Below are 25,689 nucleotides of genomic sequence, written 5' to 3'. Positions count from 1 at the left end.
TTAAGGAGGGAATAACATACACATTCAATTGGGTATGGAAATCTGTCTTACCCTACAGGAAAATAGGGGGAAGGGGACAAGAGAGCAGGGGGATGATAGAGAGGAGGGCAGATTGGGAAAGGGGGTAATCAGAAGTAAATACTTCTGAGGAGGGACAGGGTCAAAAGAAAGAATAGAATAAATGGGAGGGCAGGATAGGATTAAGGGAAATAGAGTTAGTTTTTCACAACATGTCTACTATGGATGTGTTTTGCATAACTGCACATGTATAACCTATATTGAGTTGCTTGCCTTTTCAATGAGGGTGGGTGGGGAGGGAGGAAGAGAGAAAATTTGAAACCTAAAGTTTTAAAAACATATGTTTAAAAAAATGTTTTCACATGCTACTGGGAAATAAGAAATACAGGAAATGGGGTACAGAAGTCTATCCTGCCCTACAGGAAAATAGAAGGGGAAGGGGATAAGAGAAGGGAGGGGAGAGATAGAAGAGAGGACAGACTAGGGGAAGGGATATTCAGAATGCATGCCATCTTGGGGTGGGGGGAGGGGGGACATGGGGTGAAAATTTGGAATTCAAAAACTTGTGGGAGTGAATGTTGAAAACTAAAAATAAATAAATGTATCTACAGAAGGGAGGGCCAGGGTCGGAGTGTTTGCCTCTGAGGTCACAGGTGGAGCTGGGCATGTTTAATGAGAACTTCAGCTCCTGGAGGCTAGGATTTGGGGAGGTCCTGCTGGAAAAGGCTCAGGTGCCTGGGCTGGCATCTTAGATCAGCCTGGTTTGGCCTGTACTAAATGGGAACCAGCTGGACCACACATGTGGATGCTGCTAGAGATGAGACAGTGGGAACTACATACATAGTAACAAGTCTTGGCCTCCAAGGGACCCCTAGAACTCAGTCTGTCTGTGCCTCGGCCATTGGAAGCAAATCACAAATCTTCATCTGAAACTATCAAATCTGCTTTTTCAGGGGCAAGGGGAACCAGTCTACAATTTCTCTATATCATTGGTGTAGAAGACAGAATAAGGCATTATTTCAAATCTTTGTTCATCCACTGACTTCTGTGTGGTCTTGAACAGATTCCTTGTCTATAAAAGGAGGGGCGGTAATAGATTTAGGTGGTTTGTAACTATCTCTGTGTGAGAGGTTCGAATTTGGCCACGTGGCACCCAGCAAAGCACTTTAATGACAGCACAGGACAGTTTTATTGTGATAGTTGTTTGTTTTTTAGGGGGGGTTTTCTGTTGTTGTTGTTGTTTTTGTTTTTGAATAAGAATTCCTCATGCTTCCTCTTTCCCCAGCATCAAGATTCCAGTCAGTGAGGGGAATTGGAGGGGTGTGGTAAATGCTATTAGCAGCATTCCCTGGACGATCACAGGCTCAGGTTACAGTGGCCGACCATAGAGCCAAGCTATAAGTAAGCCCATTGATATCACAGCCTAATCTGCCAGGTCCTGGTACTGTTGTTGGCTCTGGTAGAAGCAGGGGAGAGAGCACTGTGATACCAGCAGCCAGATAATGCCAAGGGTTCTGAATGAGGCACTTGAATGGGAGATAGAAGAAAGAAAAGACCCAGCAGTCCCTGTCTTCAGGCAGTTCCCTGGTTGATGAGGGAGATTTGAGATACACATGGAGAATAAACCTAAAAAATATGGTGAGGCTTTGTGTATCATCCAGGGCTGGTGAAGGAACTATGCTCACCACTGTGCAAAGTATCTTGTCATGTATTTCATGCTCCCCTCAACCAGCAAATGCCACCGGTTGTTCCCACCCCCACCACCAATGGAGCACAAGAAGGAGTGGGTCCTTCGGGGCAGCTAGGTGGCACAGTGGATAGAGCCCTGGATTCAGGAGGACCTGAGTTCAAATCCGGCCTCAGACACATAACGCTTACTAGCTGTGTGACCCTGGGTAAGTCACTTAACCCCATTTGCCTAGCAAAAATAAAAAATAAACAAATAAATGAATGAATGAATGAATGATGAATGAATGAATGAATGAATAAAAATGAAAAAAAGGTGTGGGTCCTTGGCTCAGCTGTTCCATGTTGGGAATGGGTCCTTGTTTTCCTGGTGATGTCAGCACTCCCCTGGGGACAAAGAGGACTGGAGCAGCTAGGCCCAGGCTCCTGACCTGCACTGTATCTTTCCTGGGTAGAAACTAATGGGTAGAGAATTGCAGTAGCCAAGGACTGTAGGCCAGGAATGTAGCTCAGCAACATGATATAAGTTGAATCTGTGATGGTGTGATATTCATGTGAGTTTTGATGTCTGTGTCTAATGCAGTTTTAGTTTCTGAGAATGACTTTAGGCTTCAGTTTCTTTTTTTTTCTTTCTTTATTAATTTATTTTGATTTATCAATAATCACATCTATAAGCTTTTGAGTTTTAAATTTTTTCCCCCTCCCTCCTCCCCTCCTTCCCCAAGACGGCATGTAATCTGATATAGGCTATATATATACATTCCTATTAAACATATTTTCACATTAGTGATGTTGTAAGGAAGAACTAGAACCAATGGAGGAACCACAAGAAAGAGGAAACAAAACAAAACAGAAGGAAAAAAATAGCAAATATTATGCTTCATCTGCAGTCAAACTCCATAGTTCTTTCTGGATAGCATTTTCCATCATGATACCTCTGGAGCCGTCTTAGGTCCTTGCATTGCTGGGAAGGGCTAAGTCTGTCAACGTTAGTTATCACACAACATGGCTGTTACTGTGTAGAATGTTCTCCTGGTTCTTCTCACTTCACTCAGCATCAGTCTATATGGGTTTTTCTGAAGTCTGCCTGCTCATCATTTCTTATAGCACAATAATATTCCATCACATTCATATACCACAACTTGTTCAGCCATTCCCCAGTTGATGAGCATCTTCTCAATTTCCAATTCTTTGCCACCACAAAAAAAGCTGCTATAAATATTTTTGTACATGTGGGTCCTCTTCCCATTTTTATCTTTTTGGGTTACAGCCCTAGAAGTACTATTGCTGGGTCAAAGGGTATGCACATTTTTATAACCCTTTGGGCATAGTTCCAAATCGCTCTCCAAAATGGTTGGATCATTTCACAACTCCACCAACAATGCATTAGTGTTCCATTTTCCCACATCTTCTCCAACATTTAACATTTTTCTGTTTTGTCATGTTGGCCAATCTGATATGTGGTACCTCAGAGTTGTTTTGATTTGCATTTCTCTAATCAACTGATTTAGAGCATTTTTTCATATAACTATAGATGGCTTTAATTTCTTCATCTGAAAACTGCCTACCCATATCCTTTGACCATTTATCAATTGGGAAATGACTTGTATTCTTATAAATTTGACTTAATTCTCTATATATTTTAGAAATTAGGCCCTTATCAGAGATACTGGTTGTAAAAATTCTTTCCCAATTTTCTACTTTCTTTCTAATCTTAGTTGCATTGGCTTTATTTGTGCAAAAACTTTTCAATTTAATATAATCAAAATTATCCATTTTGCATTTTGTAATGTTCTCTCTCCTGTTGGGTCATGAATTTTTCTGTTCTCCATAAATCTGATAGGTAAACTACTCCTTGTTCTCCCAGTTTGCTTATAGTATCAGCCTTTACATCTAAATCAGGAGTTCATTTTGACTTTATTTTGGTATATGGTGTGAGGTTTTGGTCTATACCTAGTTTCTGCCATACTCTTTTCCAGTTTCCCCAGCAGTTTTTGTCAAATAGTGAATTCTTATCCCAGAAGCTGGAATCTTTGGGTTTATCAAATAGTAGATTATTAGTCATTGACTACTGTGTCTTGGTATATCTAACCTCTTCCACTGATCCATCACTCCATTTCTTGTAGGCTTCAGTTTCTTATGGCTGTTTTGCTTTCTGATGAACTTGACTTTTGATTTCTGATATCCAGTTTGATTTTTCTTTCTTTTCTTATTAATCATGCCCCTTTAACCATTCGTTTTACCCTCTCCACCCTGTGTTTTTCCCAGTTTGACAGAACGGAAACTGCTATCAACAATCTGAACCCAGCATTTGCCAAGAAGTTTGTCATTGACTATCACTTTGAGGAAGTACAGAAGCTCAAGTTTGCCCTATTTGATCAGGACAAGTCAAGTCTGCAGCTGGATGAGCATGACTTCCTGGGCCAGTTCTCCTGCACTTTGGGCATGGTATGTGTATCTCCACATATCGTCACATAAGCTTCTGTCTCTTTCCCCCAAGTCCAAAACCCATTTTCTCCTGTGAAATATACCCACTGATTATAGTCTCCTAAGTTCTTAATTAAAAGAATGGGTTCCTAGGGTTTAAAGCTAGAAAGGGACACTCATCGATCATTGGACCTAACCCCCTTATTTGATAGATGAGGGAACAGGGGTCCAAGAGGTTAAAGGCACTCACCCAAAATCACAAGGGTATTTAAATGCTAAAGCTAGAATTTGAACCTGGCTTTACTGATCCACATACGGTACTCTTTCCATTGCTGCCTTTCTCAGGTCTGACTCTAAATCCAGAGCTCAAGCCCAGGGGTGGGGAACCTGTGGCCTCAAGGCTGCAGTTTCCCCACTGCTGCTCAAGTCACCATACCATCATATCTGTGCTTCTTCCTCCCCAAACTCAGGGCATTGAGTAACCTCAGTGTTAAGTCCCCATACTGTACATCCTTGGTGCCTTGAATTTCAGGTCACTCTGGTTTATTGAATGATTCAAAATTCTTACTCCCATGGGGCTAAGAATAAATATGGAAGATCCCTGTAGTAGAAAGCCAGGTTGTGAAGGGCTCTAAATGCCAAACACAGAGTTGTATATTTGATTGTTTAAGGTAATAGGGAGCCATGGGAGTTTAGTGAGTATCTTTATACCACAATCATTTCCCCTTAAACCCCACCTTCTCTATTGAATCCTACCTTGTAACAATAACGTGTGTGTGTATACACACATGTGTAAATCTCTCTCACACTCTCCATATATATGTATATACATAGATACACACACACACACACACACACACACACACACACACACATATATATATATATATATATATATATATAGCCCTGCCATTTTATGGCAGATGTATGTAGATATATAGATACCTGGGGGGGGGAGAGAGAGAGAGAGAGAGAGAGAGAGAGAGAGAGAGAGAGACAGACAGACAGACAGACAGACAGAGACAGAGACTCTCGAGGTCTATCTTCTGCCAATTACAACATGTATGTGACTCTGAGCACCTTGGGTTTCACTTCCTCATCCATAAAGTGAATAGAAATAGAACTTGACAACCTCGAAGATCCCTTTTTCAATATTAAGTTCTATAATGATCTAGGCTTTTCACTTTTTTTTTAGTTAACAAGCGTTTATTTTCTCTCTCTCCTAATCAGCTACCTCACACCTCACCAGAAAACAAAACTCTTGTAATAAATATGTTTAGTGTTATAGAGAACACTGAAATGTGTGAGCAGATAAGGGGGCCCTTGTCATAGAATCACCCAGTTTTAGAGTTGGAAGGGACTGAGCAGTTAGATAATCCAGCCGGTGACGCAAAGAATCCTCATAACAATATGCTAGGTGAATGAACATCCAGGCTCTGCATTAAGGCTTTCAGTGAAAGGGAACCCATCACTTCTGCAGGCAGCCCATCCCACTGATGGCCAGTTCTCCTTTTGGGAAGCTTTATGCTGACATTAAGCATAAATTGGCTTCTTTGAAACTTCCCCCTTGGCTCCTTTCCTTAAGCCCATACCAGAGCTGTCCCTGATGTTACATCGTCTCAACCTGTGTTGAGTGGAGGCAGGCAGCTCTAATTGGCAGTGACAGGGCTGCCACTACTGCCTCTTAGAAGCTCCCTCCTTTTACAGGGATGGGGGACACTGGCTTCTGAGAACCTGAACTAGTTATGTGATTGAAATAGCTTCTTTTCTTCTCTCTGATCTGTGTTCTCTGTCTGTCTCTGTGTGCGTATATAAGCTCCCTGGGGGCTTGGACTGGTTTTTTTTGTATCCCCAGTGCTTCTCGTGGTGTTTGGTAGATACTTAGTAAATGTGGTTTGATGGGAAAAAAACACATGCATAGTCAAGTAAAGCAAGTTCCTTCGTTATCCATGCCCAAATATATATTCCTCATTCTGCACCACTTCTCTGTCAGAAAGTGGGGGACATGCTTCATTTTAGATGCTCTGATAGCATGGGGGTTTTTGGTTTGTTTGTTTTTACTGAGTGATCTAAGGTTTAATCCTGGTTTTGCCATTAATTCCCACTGTGACCCTGGACAAGGTATTTCCCTTATCTGGACCTCATTTCCTTCTCACACCTGCCCTTCTCCTCTATAGGAATGATGCAAGAATAAAATGATACACTCACTTCTCACACAAACATTGAGGCAAGATATTTCTCCTCTCAACAGCCCTCAGTGACCTCACCCCTAAAATGAAAAGGTTAGATTTAGATGAAGTCTAAGGTCATTTCCACTTCTAAAATTTTGTGATTCTGTGAAGCAAGGGCCCCAGACTGGGCATTCTGTGTTGTCCTTTACAGAGAGAAGACGACAAGGTTCTCTGTCCTCGAGTAGCTGATAATCTAATGTGGGAAGATTGCAAACAGTGCTTTCATGATTCGAAGCTCTAGCTGTATTTAAGGGGATGGGGTTATTTTGACAGTGTTTGAGACCCAAGCCTCAAAACACTTGTTTTTGTTCTTTCTTTCAGATTGTCTCCAGCAAGAAAATCACCCGGCCCCTGGTCTTGATGAATGAGAAGCCAGCAGGGAAGGGCCAGATCATGGTATGGCGATTTCTCTGCACTCCGTCCTCCTTCCTGTCTTTTGATTTTGATTCTCTATTCTGCCAAAAGTGTAATTCTCCCTGTCCTCACTCCTCTGAAGGCCAGCCCGACATCAATGGGCTCCCTCCCTAGCACATAGATAATCACCGGCTTTGTTTATAGTAAAAAAGACAGAACTTACAACTTAGCAACAGGTCTCTTAGCAACAGGCATGAGCTCTCACAGATGATGGCATTCCCATTGTTGGTATATTTTTCAGGTTTAAAAGAAAAAACACCCCTCCAAAGGGAAGCAGAGGGAGGAGAGAGCTGCTCCCGGCCCCTTCCAGCTCCCCTTGTTATCCACTGTCAGCCTCTAGAAACCTCTAGGTGAATGCCTTCCTGTGGTGGCCCAAGCTGGGGGCACTGTGCATAGAGCGAGTCAGAGAGTGACCTTTAGGCTCTTGAGGCTCACCATCTGATGGTTTTTCTAGCTCAGATGTTCTATGTTGGCATTAGGAATGTTGTGGTTACCATCTTGGGTTCCCTGAGCCAACTATGGCTTGGGGAGGTCAAGGTGGGTGGGAATTGTGATAAAAGGAGGGACGAAATTTTATATCAATTGATTAATAGAACTGTCAAGAAGTCTGTGAATGGATTTCATGTGATCTGTGAATTTGAGATTTTTTTAAAAATGTAATTTTTTCAGTATAATTGTTTTCCTTTTTAATCCTATATATTTAATTTTATTCTTTTAAAACATTCTGTGAAGGGGTCCATAGACTTCATCAGACTGCCAAACGGTCCAAGATACAAAAACAAGACAAAACAAAAATCAGGTTAAGAGCTAGAGTGCTAATCTGGGAGTCAGGAAGACATGGGTTTCAACACTACCTCTGACACTTATTAGTGTAATGACCCTGGGCAAAGTGACTTAACCTCTTTAAACCTGTTTCCTCATCTGCAAAATGAGTTGGATCTCATGGGCTTTGAAATCCCTCCTGTCTCTAAATCTATCATCTTCTTTATCTCCCACATCTTCAGTGGTGAAGATCCTACTCATCCCTTCAAGATGCAGCTTTAATGTCACTTCTTTCATGAAGGCATCCCTGGTTTCTTCCAGATCCTATTCTAGCCTGACTGTCCCCCTCCTCCCGCCAGCGTCATCCCATCTTCCTCTGCATGTCCCCATAGCACCTTGCACCTTCCCCAAGAATACTTAGTGCCCATTGCATTGTAGTTACTTGTGTATGTGTCTTGTGCCCATCCAATTGTGGGACAAGGGATGGGAAGGGGCTTTGGAAAATAGAAATCTCTCCACGTGTATCCACTTCTATGTCAGATCTTGTCATTTCTACCTCTGCAATCTCTCTGGCACACTTTCCCTGCTCTCTGCAAGGCCATCACCTTAGTTCAAGCCCTCGTTGGCCCTTGCTTGGACTATGGCACCACCTCAAGTCTCTCCCTAGTTCCTCTCCCACACAGCTACCAAAGGGATTTTCCTGAAATGAAGGGCGAATGATGTCATTCAGTAAACTCAGTCAATTCCCAGTGATTCCATATTGCCTCAGGGATTAAATCAAACCTCCAGTGTGTAGCTTTTAGAGCCCTTCACAATCAGGCATCAACCTGTCTCTCCAGCCTCATCATACATTATTCCCTTCCATGCATCCCAACTGCTGTTGTTCACACTCAGTTTTCCAGCTCCAGTTTTCCCCCCTTTGCACTGGCTGTCCTCTATGCCTGGAACATATCCCGAAAGCACCTGTACCTTTTAGAATTTCGTGTTGTTGTTGTTGTTTTTTAAAACTCTGCTTAAGGTCACCTCCTACATGAAGCCATCCCTGATTTCTCTTCCCCTCCTCCACTACTAGTGCCCCCACAATTTAAATTGCATTTTTTGTGTGTAGATTTCATATATACTTATTTGTGTGCATGTTGTCTTCATAGAATATAAGCTCGTTTGAGGACAAGGGCAGTTTCACTTTTTTCTCTTTGAGTCCTTAGTGCTTAGCCCAGTGCCTGGTACATCACTGTGCACTTAATAAATAAAGGCTTGATGAGGGGCTCCAAAGGTCACTGTTCTCCTGGGTGCCCTGCTCTGACGTCCACTTCTCACTGCTTTTTGTTTGTTTGCTCAGATGTTTGTGCCGACTGTGGTTTTGCTCCCTTCTGTCAGCGTGGGCGGACCGTCAGCTTTGGTTATCTTTGAAATTGCTATCCGACAGACAAGGGAATAGAAGACAAAGTCCTAACTGTTAGGGTGATACAGGAATCAAAGCAAGGGCTTCTTAGAAGCCCCTGACCAGTAGAAAGGCCTGGAGAAGACATCCTAGATGAGAGAAGTTCAAGTTATGTCTCAGCCAAATGATTTTTTTTATTTATTTGGCAACTGGGGTTAAGTGACTTGCCCAGGGTCACACAGCTAGTTAAGTGTCAAGTGCTTGGTCTGAGGCCAGATTTGAACTCAGGTCCTCCTGACTTCAGGGCCAGTGCTCTATCCACTGCGCCACCTAGCTGCCCACTCAGCCAAATGATTTAGTGGGGATGAGGTGCTCTCTAACCTGAGATCAGGTCAGGAAAAAAAAAAGGGAAATAGGGGTCCTTTTAATTAATAAAGATTATCCATTAGAATGTAAATTCTTTGAAAGTAAGCGTTGATCATTCTTTGTGTTTATATTCCCAGTACCTAGCACAGGACTTGGCATCATCATCACCACCATCATACCATGCTTATTCTTTAGTATCATAGGACCCACAGGCTATCATAGCTGGAAGGGACCTTAGGGGGCTAATCCAACTCCCTTATTTTCTAGAGATAGAAAATTAGTCCCACAGAAGAAAAGTGGCTTGCCCAGGGTTCACAGTAAATTAGTGGCAGAGCTAGGGCTAAATCGTCAGTTCTTGCCCTGTCCATTCAGTTCTTTCATTAGAATACCAATGTATCTTTCCTGGGCAGTTAAAAGACTAGGAGAGGGGTAAAAGTTGAAAAGGAAGGCCCTAATGAGGGCTGCGGTACACTGGGAGATTCCCATAATGCTTGCTTCCCACAGTGGCCTAAGAAATGGAAGGCTTTCTTTCTTCCCTGGAAGGCCTGCCCTTTGATTTTCAGATTGCTGGGCCAGGGAGGGAGGGAGGGAGGGAAGGAAGCAGGAAATGAATGATTCTGTGGTTCTGTGTTTCACTTCAGGGGCACTTTGATAAAACCAGCTCAATACTCAGACCTCATTTGAAGTTTTAATCCTCCTTTTGCAACTCCCTAATGCTCTCCACAGCAACTAGCTGTGATGTCATAGAGACTGGTTGATGAGCGTTCTGGGAAGGAACTGGGAGAACAGAAAAGTCACAGGGGCTGCTATGACCCCACTCGGAGTGGCAGGGGGTTGGGGGGAGAGTGCTGTCAACGTCATTATCTATGTTTTCTGCAGTTAAAAGAAATTAGCTGTAAAACAACTTAGGAACAAATGTTTTTAAGAAAAATTATAGGATCATAAACTTAGTGTTGAAAGGACTTTAAAAGGCATTTCGTCCAATAACTCTCATTTTACAGCTGAGTGAACTGAGACACAAAAGCAAATAAAAAAAAATTGGGTTACTTGACCGCATTTTACAGATGGGAAAGCTGAGTCACACACACATTCAGACATGTGAATAAGAGAACTAGAACTCAGGTCTCCTGACTTGCAGACCAAGGTTTGATGTAAGAATGTTGGGTGGGTATGATGTGATTTATGAGAAGTGACTTAGAATCCATTGCTGGAACCTTTAGCCTTGAGGTCCCTTACCTTCTTGGGAGCTCGTTGTCCAGAAGATCCTTTTGGGGCCCCCATTCTGCCTCCTTGCAGTGCATACAGGGTCTAGACTGAAGAACAGTGAGGGACTGACTCAAGATGAAGCATACCAAGCTACTAGAGGGCTGGGCTATTTCTTTCCTATCCAGGGACAAGACTCACAATGCTTCACGTGATTCAGAACATGTTCTGGCCCATAGAGACTAACAGGATTCAGCAGTAACTCTCTTACTCCGGGCATGGTTGCCCCTGCTGTGTCCATTCCACTCCCTGTCCCCTCCATCAGACGTGAGCATCTCGCTGGAGCTTTTCCATCCTGCCTCTCCCCTGCTTAGAAACCATCATTGCCAGTGTCCTGCAGCACGGCTCCATAGCTACAGTGTTGGATTTATTGTCACAGGACCTTCATTGCAGTCCTAGCTTTGTCTCTTTTTGCTGTGTGACCATGGGCAAGTCACTGAGCTTCTCTGAGCCAAAGAGTTGAACCAGATAATCTCTAAGATCTCTTCCCACTCCAGATCCATGGTCAAAGCCCAGTCTCTGGCGAGAGTTATCCACATTCCTTTAACTATACTTCTTTGTGATCCCCTTGGGAAATGTCCAAACTTTTTGAATCATTGCCAAAGATCCCCCAGAGAAGTAGTAGACAGGTAGCCGACGCACGTCATGGTCTAGGACCTCCTATCTGTCGGTCAGTCAGTAAACTAACATTTATTAAGCCAGGCACTGTGCCTGGCTGAGGATACCAAAACCTAGTCCCTGCCCTCAGGGATCTCATATTCTGATGTTGGAGAAAACATGCATATAGCTATGGACATAGAAAATATATACAATATAAATGGGAAGTAATCTCAAAGGGTATGGGGAAGAGGAAGGGAAAGGGCCTCTGTTGAAGGTGCAATTTGAGCTGAGTCTTGAAAGAAGCCAAGAGGTAAGGTGAGGAGGGAGAGTGTTCCAGGCATGGGGACAGTTAGTACAAAGGAAAAGAGTTGGGAAATGGAATGTTATGAGTGAGGTATAGCAAGAAGGCCATCAGCCCACGTGAACGTGCTGTATCTTTGCTTCTGATTGGTTCCTCAGTGGTCCCTCATTGCCCTGTAGACACACTGCTCTGTGGCATACTGTTTTAACCATTTGTTTCATACGAGGGCCCCTCTGCTCTTAGAGCATCCGCTCTTCCCCCACGTCCCAGGAAAACACATCCAGGCAGAAGAAATGAAGCTATTTCTGTCTTTTGGTTATTGTTTCTGGCCAGAGGTGAGAAGGAGAAAATCTGACAGCCATCCCTATATTTCTGGTCCTAGTGGATATTTGGATCTGTCCGGGAAAGCTTGTATCATTCCACCAGAGCAGAGGGTGATGAGACTAAATATAGCCCATCAAATCCATCACCCTGCTCCCGAGGCAGGATGGCAACTAAGTCGCAGGCAAATAGAATACTTTGCTTTTTTTGTTTTAGATATCTTGGGAAGGAGAGACTGAAAGCTCATTTTAGTAAATGGATATTAAATAAAGCCCTGGGCTAAGCTCTAGGAATACAGAGATGAAACTAATACAGTGCCTCCCTCAAGAAGTTTACTGAGTGGAATATGCCATGTATGCAAAGGAATAAGATACAAGGTGGAATGCAATAGGCCAAAGACCTTTTGAAAAAGAACCCTAGGAAATTTAAAGTGGGAGAGGATATTATAGTATTGTGAGATTATGAAGGAGGTTGAGCCTAAGAAAGAGAAAGGTCTCAGTAGGCAGAAGTAGGTGGACTTCACAAATGCACAAAGGTGGGAGAGAACAGAACAAGGTCAAGAAACAGCAAGTGGTTCAGTTTGCTTGGAACCTAGCAACAGTCCGTCATCCAAGCACTTATTAAGTGCCTGCTATGTGCCAGGCATTCTGCTAAGAGCTGGGGATACAAAGAAGGGCAAAAATAGCGCTTGTCTTCCAAGGAGCTCACAGACTAATGGGGGAGAAAACATGCAAATAACTATGTGCATAAATGATAGCGCGCTCTCTCTCTCTCTCTCTCTCTCTCTCTCTCTCTCTCTCTCTCTCTCTGTGTACATATAAATGGAAAGTAATCAGAAGAATCTTAGGGGCAGCTAAGTGGCACAGTGGATAGAACGCTGAACTTGGAATTGGAATCAGGAAGACTCATCTTTATGTGTTAAAATCTACTCTCACACACCTATCATCTGTGTGACCCTAGGCAAGTCCCTTCCCCTGGTTGTCTCGGGTTTCCCTACCTGTAAAATGAGCTAGAGAAGAAAATGGCAAACCACTCTAGTATCTTTGCCAAGAAAACCCCAAATGGGGTCATGAAGAGCTGGACATGACTGAACAGTAACAAATATCTCAGAGGGAAGGTTGTAGCACTTAGGATACAGGATGGGGAGGAAGACTAGAAAAGGCTTCCTGTATTAAGTGGGATATGAGTTGAGTCTTGAAGGAAGTCAGGAGAGGAAGGAGGTGGAGATGAAGGGAGAGAGCATTCCAGGTGTAGGGAAGAGCAGTGTAAATGCACAGATCAAAAGATGGGCGTGTCCTGTGTTGAGGAACAGCCAGGAGGCCACTGTAGCTGGATCAGAGTGCGTAGAGGGGAGTAAAATGTACGAACACTAGAAAAGTAGGAAGGGACCAGATTGGGAAGGACTTCTATGCTAAAAAAGGGCTTTTATGTTTTATTTTGGAGGGAATACTAAACCAGTAGAGTATGGGGAGGGGGTGACATTAGGAAAATTACTTGGGCTGCTGAGTGGAGGATGGATTTGATTGGGGTGAAACAAGGCAGGGAAACTAAGTCAAAGGCTTTTGTAATAGTCCAACTGAGAGGTGATGAGGGCCTATATCAGGGTGGTGGCTGTGCAAGTGGAGAAAAGAGTACATATAAGAAAGATGTTGTGGAGGGGCAGCTAGGTGTCACAGTGGATAGAACACCGGCCCTGATGTCAGGAGGACCTAAGTTCAAATCTGGCCTCAGACCAAACACTTGACACTTACTAGTCGTGTGACCCTGGGCAGGTCACTTAACCCCAATTGCCAGAGAGAGAGAGAGAGAGAGAGAGAGAGAGAGAGAGAGAGATGTTATGATAAAGTGAATGGATATGTGGGGTGAATCAGAGTGAGAACTCAGGAATGACACTTGGGTTGTAAGCCTGAATGACTAGGAGGATTGTGGTGCCTTTGAGAGTAATGGGAAAGTCAGGAATAAGGGAGTTTTGGGGGGGAAAGAAAATGAGCTCTATTTTGAACATGTGGAGTTTGACATCTCTAAAAAGGCAGTGGGTGATGTGGGACTGAAAGTCAGGAGAGATATTAATGCTGGATATATAGTCCTGAGAATCATCTAGAGATGAAAATTGAACCCATGGGAGCTGATGAGATCACCAAGTAAGAGAAAGAAGGGAACCCAGGACAGAGCCGTGGGGGACACAGGAAGATGATGTCTTGACGTGCAACTGAATGGATTTAAGTGAGGGAGGGTTGTACAAAGTCATCAGCTTCACTCTGTCCTCCAGAAGCATCTGGGTCCAGTGGCAAGACATAGGTCAGGACCACTGGAAATGGCCCCCAGTGCAGGGGGAGGTCTTGGCCTTTTGAAGCCAGGGTCTTTCCCAGATCTCAGTTTGTCTGATCCAACACCCATTCAGTAATTAAGGCTAGGTAAGAAATGAGGCAAAAGATGGCCTCTTTCACCTACTCAAAAAAAAAATCAATCTGGAAGGGGAAGGCCCTTAGGGTTTCTTGATAAAGATCCTGCAAAGGAAACCCAGTAGGGATCATACAGATAGGAGAACCAAGAGAAGGAAGTGTCACAAAAACCTGCAGAAGAGAACGTATTCAAGAGGAGGTGACTGACAGTGCCAGAGGCTGCAGAGGTCGAGAAGAAGGAATATTTAAAAAATGACCATTATGTTTGGCAATTAAGAGATCATTGTTTTTTCATTATTATTTTAGATTATTTGGAGAGAGCAGTTTCAGCTGAGTAATGTCAGAAGCCAGACTGTAGAGGGTTTAAAAGCAAGAGGAGGAGAAGTGGAGGCACCTGGTGTAGATGGCTTTCTCAAGAAGTTTAGCTGAGAAGAGGAGGAGAGATAAAGGATGTTAGCTTGAGAGGATGGTTGGATCAAGTAAAGGTTTTGGTTTTGGTTTTTGATATAAAGATCTAAGAGGCACGGGGAGGGTTTATAGACTTCAGGGAGGGAGTCAGTAACTGGGAGAGTGTGAAGGTTAGAGAGAGAGTAGAGGTGATCGTGGGGGCTAGAAAAGACCAGAGGAGATGGGATCAAAGGTACATATAGAGGAATATGCCTTGAGAGGGAGAAGGGCCACAGGAAGATATGAGATGGAGGAGAGAGGAAAAAGGAGTTTTTGGTGAGATTTTTTGTGTGAAATGTGAGGTGTTTCTTAGCTGAGAGGGTGAGGCAGGGATTGCTGCAGAAACAAGCAGGAATGAAAAAGTTTGTGATGAATAAATAGAGTAAACAGTAAATGCACAAAAGGAAGTGGTTAAAAGACCTGAAAGGTTGCCCCCCACCATGTTGTGAAGGGACTTAAAGGCCAAGCTAAGGAGCCTGTGCATTGGAATTTTTCTTGAAAACATTCGTCTACTGAATTTCAGACTATCTTTCCCATTCATTGCTGCCTGGTTAGATCTAGTAGAAAGTTACTGTTAGTTGATTTTGTGGCCTTAATATTTATGAAGCACTCTCCTTACAATGATCCAGTGAGATAAATACCTGCCCTCCCCCTTTTCTGATACTATAAATCTCCTTCCCTCAAGGCTCAGCTCAAGACCCAGCTCTTCCATGAAACATTCTACCATTACTTTTTTTTTCAATATTTTATTCCCCCCCCATTATATGTAAAAATAATTTTTAACATTTGGATTTTTTTAAAATTTTGAGTTCCAAGTTCTCTCCCTCTCTTCTTCCCCTCTCCCTCACTGAGAAGGCAAGTAGTCTGATATATCTACCACCACTTTAGATCGCTAGATCTAGGTGGTCTTAGCTAGTGATCTCTTTATCCTGAAGTCCCACAACCTTTACTCTCTGTATGCCTCTCTTTGCTTTGGCACTTGGCTCATACAGCCTGATATTATTAGTTATCTTTGTGTCAAACTAGACTGGAAGCTCCCTGAGAGTAGGGACTGTGTCATAATCTTCTCAGGGACCAATGCAAATAATGAAAATAGTTAATTGCTCACAATTGTACTGTTTTGAGGCTTACAAAATTCTGTCCTTACAAAACTTATTCTTTAGGTGTGTTGAAAGTATTACTGTATCCATTTTACAGATAGGAAACAGTCAGAGTGAGGAAGTGATTTGCTCAGTCAAAAACCTAGTAAATGTCAGAGCTGAGAACAGGTGTCCTGATTCCACACCTAGGCCTCTTTCCATTAGAGCATGATGCTTTTTTGTTGTTGTTTTTTGATTTTAACTTTTATTTTTATCTTTTGTTTTTATATTACCTTGATTTCTAAATATGTATCTTCTCCCACTCAGAGAATCATCCTTTGTTTAAAAAAAAAAAGGAATAAAAAAGGAGGAAAAATCAGTTCTCCCAAACTAATCAACGTACCAACTCAGTCTGATAGTATAGCATCTGCAGTGTGTCATACCCCATAGTATCTCACCTTTCCAAAGAAGGAAAGGATTTTTTCTCATCTATTCTTTAAGATGAAGCTCACTATAATTAGAGAACATTCGGTTTTTCTTCTTTCTTTCCAATTACATTATTATATTCATTGTTTATTGTTTCTCATGGTTCTTCATTTTACATCAGTTCATATATCCTCTTGTGCTTTTTTGAATTAGTCACATTCACCATTTCTTTTTTTTAATATTTAATTTTTTTTAAAGGAAATTGGGGTTAAGTGACTTGCCCAGGGTCACACAGCTAGTAAGTGTCAAGTGTTTGGTCTGAGGTTGGATTTGAACTCGGAATCCTGACTTCCCATATTCACCATTTCTTACAGTGCAGTTAATTCCATTACATTCATGTAGCATTATTTGTTTAGCCATTGCCCAGTTGATGGGAATCTACTTTTTTTTTGCTACCACAAAAAGGCAGCCCACTGCTTTCTCCAATGAGTATTCTACAAATGTGAGGAGGATGGATTTGGGTATGTTCTCTAGGGCTAGAGAGCAAAATTTCCCATCCTATTAAACAGGATAGGTACCATAGGTGACTGACATCTGGAGTTTAAAATACCAGGGACTGTCTGACATGGTGGTGCATGCCTGTAATCCATGCGACTGGGAGACTGAGGCTCTTGGATCACGAGTTCCAGAGGTCTGAGCTAAAGCCAGTGGGTTGTCCACACTAAGAATGGCCCTAATAGAGTGAGCCCTTGGGATCAGGGAGGTCTTGAGGCTACAGGAGGAGGGGTGAACTAGTCCAGTTGGAAAAGGAACAGCTCAAAGCTTCTTAACCGATCACCATACTTATGGTCTGCGCAAGATTGGGAGACAAAGTCTCAAAAAACCGAAAATCTAGGGACTACTTTTTCTCCAATGTTTAATGTCAATTTTCTGTACAAATATGCCTCTGGCTTTGGTTCTTTCTTCCCATCCCTTCTCTGTTCTAATTCATTCTTCCCATGCTGGGTCCAGTTGGGTTTGCTTTACCTTTCTTTCTTAGGACATTATGTTCATGGCTTCAACTTTCTGCCTAATGTCCCAGTCTTCCCCCAAAGTTCTCCCTTCTATGGCCCTGGGTCAGGAGAAGATGATCAGGATTCAACCCTCATTGTGCCCTTCTCCTTCTCACCTGCCTCACAGATCACTGCCCAGGAGCTATCAGATAACCGAGTCATCACGATGAGCATGGCAGGCAGGAAACTGGACAAGAAGGTATGAGGGGGGCAGTAGGGAGAGGAGGCTCTTGTGGGCTCTGAGGATGTACCACCTGTCCCAGATCCTGAAAATTAGAATTTCTTTTCCTAAGCAGTCTAGACCTATGGCCAGAAGAAATGTAGTCTGGGGAAATGACCAGGGGCTCAGGCCATGGTTAGATTCTCTTCCTGAGGAAAAGTCTCCACTTTCACCAAAAAAAGAACAATTTAACCATCTAACCCCTAGTCCAGATTCTTGTCATTCTTTGTCCTCATGGTCTTAACATCTCTTGGACAAAGAAAATCCAGCCATCTATCACCCTGGTCATTGTTACCTCATTCTAGCTGCCTCTGGAGAGAAAGGAATTTCCAAGGAGTATAATTTTCTGCGCGATAGTCCATGCCTTCTTGGGGTTTCCAGTTCTATTTCCATTCTATGTCCATCTGCAACAGAAAATCCAGATAATTGTGGTATGGGAATTATTGGTAACCTATATCTTTTCTCCCTATAGGACCTCTTTGGGAAATCAGACCCATTTCTAGAGTTTTATAAGCCAGGAGATGATGGCAAATGGATGCTTGTTCATCGGACAGAGGTGAGTGACATCTGCATGGACTATTGAATCTGTTTACCATTAACTCACCATGTGACCTGGAACAAATTATGTTTCCTGTCAAGCCCTCCGTTTCTACTTCTGTAAGATGAGGAGGATGAACTAAATTATCTTCCAGATCCCCAGCAGCTCTGTGAGTCTAAGAAACAAGTCAAGACTAGAGTCACCAACCCAGGCAGTGAAGGATAACTTCCTCCTGGCCTTGCCTGAGCAGGACTCAGGTTTAAGGACTGGGCTGAGGCCCAGTATGTCAAGTATTGACAACTCATAATTACATGGTAGGTGCTAGGTGTCAAAGTGGATAGAGCTCTGGACCTGGAGTCAGCAAGAGCTGAGTTCAAATATGGCCTTAGGCGTTTATTAGTGCTGTGAGCCTGGGCAAGTCATGTAACTCCTCCTGTTTGCCTCAGTTTCTTCGTCCATAAAATGGGAATAATAATAGTACCTTGCTTATAAGGTTGTGAGGATCAAATGCAATAATTCTTGTAAAACACTTTGCAAACATTAAAGCACTATATAAATGCCAGCTACTATTGTTATTGTTATTATTGTTGACAGAGCTCTCTCCTTCCTTACTAAAGGTGATAAAGTACACTCTGGATCCTGTGTGGAAACCGTTTACTGTGCCTTTGGTGTCGCTATGTGATGGAGACCTGGAGAAGCCTCTTCAGGTAAGCTTAGCTGTCTCTGTTTAGTGCCTGGCTTGTGTCTTTTCCATAGCCTGCCCAGTTGGGTTCTTTTTCCCCTCCAGGAGTCCTGAAGGCCATAGAGCAAAGGTAAAATTCAGTAGCCATGATCAGCCTCTAAGCTTTTCTTAAACCCTCTCAACTGTAGGTGACTATGGGCTGAGCACTTTATTAAGCGAATCTGCTCAAGAGTTCAAAGGCAGAGGGCAATGTGCTGTAGGTGGCTTCTCTGAACCCATCCTCTACTGAAAACTGTCAGGAAATCTCTAAATTCTCTACCAAAGCTGTCCCATCCAGGATGAAAGGGCTCTCAGACTCAGGGGATGGGGACAAGAGTCTGGGAGGTGGGAAGAGCAGGACAACGGAGAAGGAAGAGGCGTCCTTTTTGAAAGTGTATCCATTTTAAGTGTATCCATGATTGGGTATCAACAATTTGTGAACTGGTAAAAAAAAAATTGTTGTAAACAGGTGATGGTCTATGGACCAGTGGTTAGAAAAACACTGGTATAACCAAAGGCACCAGACTTGAGATCAGGAGAGTTGGATTCTCATCCTAGCTCTGCTACTACTATCTGTTCACCTCTTTGTTTCCTCATCTGTAAAATTCTCTTCCTTTTAATCAGTCTTAGAATGCTTCTTGGAAGAGACAGGAGGGTTAGGAGCTGCTTAAATGATACAGGGGAGGCAGGATGGACAGGTAGGTTGGGGACAGTGGAAGACATTAAAGCCTTTGGAGTGATCTTAGACTTCCAAGAAGAATTCATAGAATATATGAGTTGGTGGGATAACTGCCACAGGATTAGGATAGAGAACCGACAATATTTCTGAGAGAGAGCCTGGAGGAGACTTCTCTGGACTGACTTTACCCACTCTGATCTCTCAGGTCATGTGCTATGACTACGATAATGATGGTGGCCATGACTTCATCGGTGAGTTCCAGACGTCGGTGGTGAAGATGTGTGAGGCCCGAGAGGGTGTTCCGGTGAGATGGGGTAAAGGGACTTGAGCATGTGAGACAGCAGTTTTACATTATTTAGATGGGAGGGAAGGCTCCCTCAGAAAGCAGTGGGACTTATTTCTCAGGAGGCTGAGAAGATGCCCTGTACTATCAGCACAGTCATCAACAAACTTGTGGAGCATATAGGAATAGGGTGTTCTGCCATTACCTGTGAGCCCTTTCTTGGTGGAAAGAGAGCAAAACAACTTCACCCCATCCCAGCCAGACACAAACCTCAATGACCTAGTGTTTTGGGAGGAGCTCTAGCAAGCTCAGAAAAGGGAGGGACACACTCCAATCCTTGAATAAACACACATACACAAACCATTCCCAAGGGTTAGTGATTAGATTCATGGGGAGAGACATCTGCATTTGCCAATGAACAAGGACACTTAAAGTATCTTCATCATTGGGCAGTATGCAGAATGAGTTACCTGGACCAAAAACCTGAGTCCTAGAGGCTTTTGGCCAATGTCAGCTTATAACATATTGTAGGTGTGTAGATGAGAGGGCTTTAGGTAAGGAGGGAGAAGGCATTTTAGGTTAAGGAAATGGCATGAGAGCAAAGACACAGTCTGGGAAATAAATGTGATATGGGGCTGTCTATTTTTAGAAGGCTGGGTGATTTTTTTTTTAGGAGCAGCTAGTTAAAAGTTCAGTTGGGGATCTGGTGTGGAGAGAAATCATGGAGGCCAACTTTCCCACTTGTTGAGGCTGAAGCTCTAGATGGGGTTAATCCTTTATTTACCCTTTTTCCTTTGCTTCGTTCCCAGGTAGAGGTAGAATGTATCAACCCTAAAAAACAAAAGAAGAAGAAGAATTATAAGAACTCAGGCATCATCATTATCCGCTCTTGTAAGGTAAGGGGATGGGTGCCTGGGTATCTGGGGGGAGTGGGGTAAGAACAGAATATTTTGGTTCTGTTATGGGATCAGGTAGCCAAAGAATCTAGTTCTATGGCTAGTTCTAGGACCTGTCTTTCTGGGGGATAGAAGGGTAGGATCATGGGTGGACCACCCATCTTTCTAGGGGATAGAAGGGCAAGCGTGATCTAGTGTGGAAGCAGGGACTGGACTAAATGATCTGCCAGCTAGAGGAGGCTGTGGATCACTGAGTGTTCAGGGATTTATGAGGTGTAGCCATCAAGTAGGCATTGCCTGTCCAAAGCGAATAGCAGAGGATGCTGGCTGAGAATCATGACCATGCTAGAGATGGCTCTTGAGAACTAGAGTCTGCCTACTCCCTCACTGGAGGCAGTGATGCAATGCAAGGAAGAAGCATCACTAACTCTGCATTCATTGAGTACTTCTTAATTTTCTGAAACATTATCACATTTTGTGGCCTTTTTTTTTTCATCCTCAAAACAGATTGCAGTGCAAGTGAGATGAATTATTAGCCCTACTTTACAGGTAGGGAAACTGAATCTCAGAGAGGGAAAGAAATATGCCCAGTGTCTGTAAGGCATTGGGAAAGCCTGGACTCACGTCTCCCAATTTTGATGTTTCTAATATTTCCTTGACATAAATGGACCATTAGATGGGTCTTAAAGAACCTTTGTTACCTAGGGATTTAGGCTATAATAGAACTTATTATAGTGAGATTTTATTTATGTAATGGGTACATGGGGTGACCAATCACTACATAGCACTTTATATTGTACTAGGAGATTTACTCCCTTGGTTGGCTCATTTATTCCAACCTGTTCTCACGGGTAGATCTAGTTTCCCAGAGAAGGACCACCACCATTTAGTTATACTCAAACTCTCTCAGGGTTCTAGGGGTAACGCTCTTTTGGGGGAGTACACTCTCTCCGCTTAACCACTTTAGCTCTTGACCTTCCACTGATGTGCTTCTGTTTACACAAAACTCACAGTAATGATATTTTTAGTTCTTAAAAATAAAGCAAAAATACCATAGGTACTCACAAGATATAGCAAATAAATAATACAATTCATCACAAGCTACGCATAATCACTCTCCCACTAATGGACTCACTATCTCTAAAGTAGAATAGGCATACACAGAAATCTGGCAAATCATATGAATGAGGAAAACCCATTTGCTCTGGATAAGTCACAACAATGGAACTAGACACTTTGGGGCTCTTATTCCATCTCAGGAGCTACCCATAAAGATTCCTTGTTAAACACAGCTTCTGTGTTGAAGGGATGCTTCTATTGCTAAACTGAATTGATGCTGAGTGACTTCTGATTCTCTACTTCCAAATTGTTCCTCTGCTGAGCTAGACTTACTCCTCAATAGCAACTGAGTATTTATCACTTCCAGCTTCATGCTTAGCTGAAGCAGCTCTAAAATCTATCTTCTCTCCTCTCTCCTCTCTTCTCTTTTCCTCTTTTTCCCTCTTTCTTTCCTTTTCTTCCCCTTAGCATCCCTTTCTCTTCCTTTTCTGAGTTCAGACTCTAGTCCCCTGTGCTAATGATGTCATATTTGTTTATGGTCAGTAACCAAATTCTTCTTTCTGTACCCAGATAAATCACATTTGTCCCATAAACATAAAACAGTTCTTATGTCCATATCATTCCAATGTACTACAGCTTGTCACATTCAAAATTAGCAACCACTGTCTCAGAACTCTGAGGCAGAGTCACTGTTTCTCTTGGAACTCTAAGCAAACTTAACTCAGTACAAACTTCCCTATAAAAGGGCAAGATGTTAAAATGATAGCACTTGGAAATCATTTTATTCTCCTAGTGCCATTGATGGTCAATAGGTAAAGTAGGAACTGCCACCCCCATCTTAAAGATTTTGAGACTGAGTACCTTATTCATGACCATCCCCTAAATATATAACAGAGTTAAGTAGTAGACCTAGAATGAAGGACATTGAGCCAGTCAACAAGCAGTTATAAGGCACTTACTATGTACCATGTACTGTGCTAAGGACTGGTGGATAAAAGTTAGAGGGAACAAAAGGATACAAAACTCATAGTAATGATATTTTTAGTTCTTAAGTGTAACCATTTCCTTAAAAATAAGGCAAAAATGCCATAGGTACTCACATGACATAGCAGGATACAAGAGGATATAAAGAGTATACAACATATGGCCACCGCCCTCAAGAGAAGACAACATAGAAACAATCATGTACATGCAAAATATATGTTCAGTCAGTTGTGTCCAACTCTTTCTGGCCCCATTTGGGGTTTTCTAGGCAAAGATACTGGAGTGGTTTGCCATCTCCTTCTCCAGCTCATTTTACAGATGAGGAAACTGAGGTAAACAGGATTAAGTGACTTATCCAAGGGCATATAACTAGTAAGTGTCTGAGGCCAGATTTGAACTCAGGAAGATGACTCTTCCTGATTTTAGGCTTAGCACTCTAGCCTGTAATCGACAGGATTACATACTGCGCATATTCAATTTAGGTTCGGATCTGAAGATACAATGACATGTACTCAGGATAAACTTAACAAATGATCACATTTATTTACAATGATTAATAATGATTAAAAACCACACAAGCAATAAAGGTAAGAATAACATTCAATGCAATAAGTAATAATCAACATAAAGGAAAGTAGGAATAAGAAAAGAAAGGATACACACTCACTGACCAGGCAAGCTCAGATACCTAATAGACTGGGGACAGTGGAGGACAGACAAAAGGTCTGGTCAGGGAGGCAACAGGGAACGTCCTACCCCGGGACACAACGAAAGCTGTGCACATGATCCACTTCCGGCAGGGAGTCGGTGTCCCTATCTCTGCAATCAAAGTCTCCAAAATCTCCCTTTCCAATGACACTTTTTATATCCATGTAAACCAGGGGAAAACAATCTTGATATTTTGTTTTGTGTATGTCTCCTTGGTGAGTATTCAGATCCAGGGTACGTACACATTCTAACAATGGTTGGAGCTTGATCAGATCTCCAACTACCTGTTTGTTGTGTAGTTGTCCAAGGAGTGATCAATTCCTTGGACAATTACACTCTTTTCTCAAGAAAAATGTTCCTTGAGATAGATTGTTTTCCCAGGTAACATTGTTTAGTTGTTACTTAATGTTCCAGTCTTCTTGATCCGGGCCACGCTTTGATGACTCCATGTCAGGTCATGAGGCAGTTAACACCGTTAGGTCATGAGACAATTACACAGGGGGCTGGGGAGGATCTGTCCTCCTCAGTTTCCCTTACATAGCCACCCACCAAATATATACAGAGTAAATAGAAGGTAATTTGAGAGTGAAAAGCACTAGCAGTATGGAGTGGAAGGACCTGAAAAGGCCTCCTGCCACAGGTCAGGATTTGAGTTCAAAGAAAGCCAGAAAAGCCAGTAGATGGAAGTGAGGAAATAGGGCATTCCAGGCATGGGAGACAGCCATTGAAAAGGTACAAGTTGGGAGATGAAGTGCCATGTGTGAAGAACAACAAGAAAACAGATGGCAGATGGTAAAGTATGGGAAGGGGAGTTGTTAAGGGCTTTAGATGCCAAACAGAAGGTTTTATATTTGATCTTGAAGGTAACAGGGAGCTACTGCAGTTTATTGAGACGGGGGAAGGGGAGACATAATCTGATCAACGCTTTAGGAAAATCACTTTGGCAGCCGAATAGAGGATTAATTGGCTTGGGAAGAGACTGAACGCATGGAGACCAACCAACCAAACCATTGCACTAATCTAGTTGTGAGGTAGTAAGGTCCTACACCAGAGGAGTAGCATTGTCAGAGAAGAGAAGAGGGCATTTATGGGATATTGGGAAGGTAGAACTGACTGGACTTGGCAATAGTTTGGCTATGGAGAGTGAGAATGAGGATTCAAGGATGGACTCCCCCCTCCCGCCCCAGGTTATTAGATTGGGTACCTGGGAGGATGCTGGTGCCCTTAAGAGTAATAGGGAAGTTTAAAAGGGTCTTAGGAGTGGTGGAAAGATAATGAGTTCTGTTTTGGACATGTTGAATTTGAGATGCCTATGGGACATCCATTTTGAGATGTACAAGGGGCATTTGATAATGTGAAATTGAAGGTGGTTAAATAGGTCTGGGAATCAGCTGAGAGGGTGGGTGCCGCTGGTACCAGGAGACTTGAAGAGGGAGGAAAAGGTTTGCATAGCTACTGTGTTGAATGAGAAGCTGAGTTGATTAGGAAAGCATAAAAGGATTGCCCTTCTACAATGAGGGTCCCATTGAGATTATGTAACAAAAGTTTGTAGTGGACTCACTCATTATAGTTTGGTGGTTTTCTCCAGCTTCTTTCAGTAGTCTGTGAATAGGAGGGAAGGCAGCAGATTGTGTGAGTAATCCAAGACTGAGATTTGGCAAGGCATCATCAGTGATGCCATCGGTATAGGACAAGGGAGCAAGGCATTGGAATTTAGAGGATAGTGTAGAGTCAAATTGCTTCACCGAGGCATCAAGATAGGAAAAGGAAAGGAATACAACTGGTGTGGGGTGATGGCCTGGGAAAGAAATGAGGGCTGGAGGGATGGGAGGTCATTGTAAATACAAAGAAGGGAATTGAGGTTCTAAGGTAGAGGAAAAGATGGGATGATAAAAGTTTATGATCAGATAAAAATTTTGGAGCTTGTGAACTTGGAAATCAAACACTTGTGGTAGCAAGATCAGGGGTTTGCATGACCATATTTGTGTAGCTGAGATGGAGTGAAGGAATGAATCATGGGAACTGAATAGATTGAAAGACTGGGAATTTGGGATGCTTGGGGGCTTTAGTGTACTAACTCTTGGACTTTCTTCTTTCAGATAACCCGGGACTATTCTTTCCTAGACTATATCCTCGGAGGATGCCAGCTTATGTTTACTGTAAGAATTTCTGATTATTCTTCTACTCTTCCCAGGGCCCAGTTAAGCAAAGTGACTCTTTCTTCTAAGATCCTACACAGACAAAATGGACCAAAGTAGTAGGAATTTGGAATAGACATCAGGAACACCTGCCTGACAAGTGACAACAGGGTCCACGAAATTTAGAATATTGTCAAGCAAAGAAGATCCAAATTTATTGTGGTCGAGTTAGGTCTGAGGTCCTACCCCAGTTAGGAAATGTAGAATAGAGATAGAGAGTTGGTTTC

The 25,689-nt window shown here is 42.8% G+C and overlaps 1 protein-coding gene across 1 annotated transcript in view; it reads left to right on the top strand.

Moving 5' to 3' along the window:
* CPNE2 (copine 2) overlaps positions 1-25,689 on the top strand; it is a 93,621-nt gene that overhangs the window by 33,446 nt on the left and 34,486 nt on the right. Inside the window, exons 3-10 of the mRNA XM_020965691.2 lie at positions 3,973-4,152; positions 6,684-6,758; positions 17,304-17,375; positions 17,869-17,952; positions 18,552-18,641; positions 19,540-19,638; positions 20,427-20,513; positions 25,364-25,423. Of these exons, the coding sequence (XP_020821350.1) occupies positions 3,973-4,152; positions 6,684-6,758; positions 17,304-17,375; positions 17,869-17,952; positions 18,552-18,641; positions 19,540-19,638; positions 20,427-20,513; positions 25,364-25,423 (747 nt within the window). The remainder of the gene's footprint in view (positions 1-3,972; positions 4,153-6,683; positions 6,759-17,303; positions 17,376-17,868; positions 17,953-18,551; positions 18,642-19,539; positions 19,639-20,426; positions 20,514-25,363; positions 25,424-25,689) is intronic.

Source organism: Phascolarctos cinereus, unplaced genomic scaffold (assembly GCF_003287225.1).
Source record: "Phascolarctos cinereus isolate Bilbo 61053 unplaced genomic scaffold, phaCin_HiC Scaffold_2;HRSCAF=192, whole genome shotgun sequence".
NCBI classification, from domain to species: domain Eukaryota; kingdom Metazoa; phylum Chordata; class Mammalia; order Diprotodontia; family Phascolarctidae; genus Phascolarctos; species Phascolarctos cinereus.
Note: the sequence above shows the minus strand (reverse complement) of the source record. Positions and strands in the feature narration are given on the sequence as shown.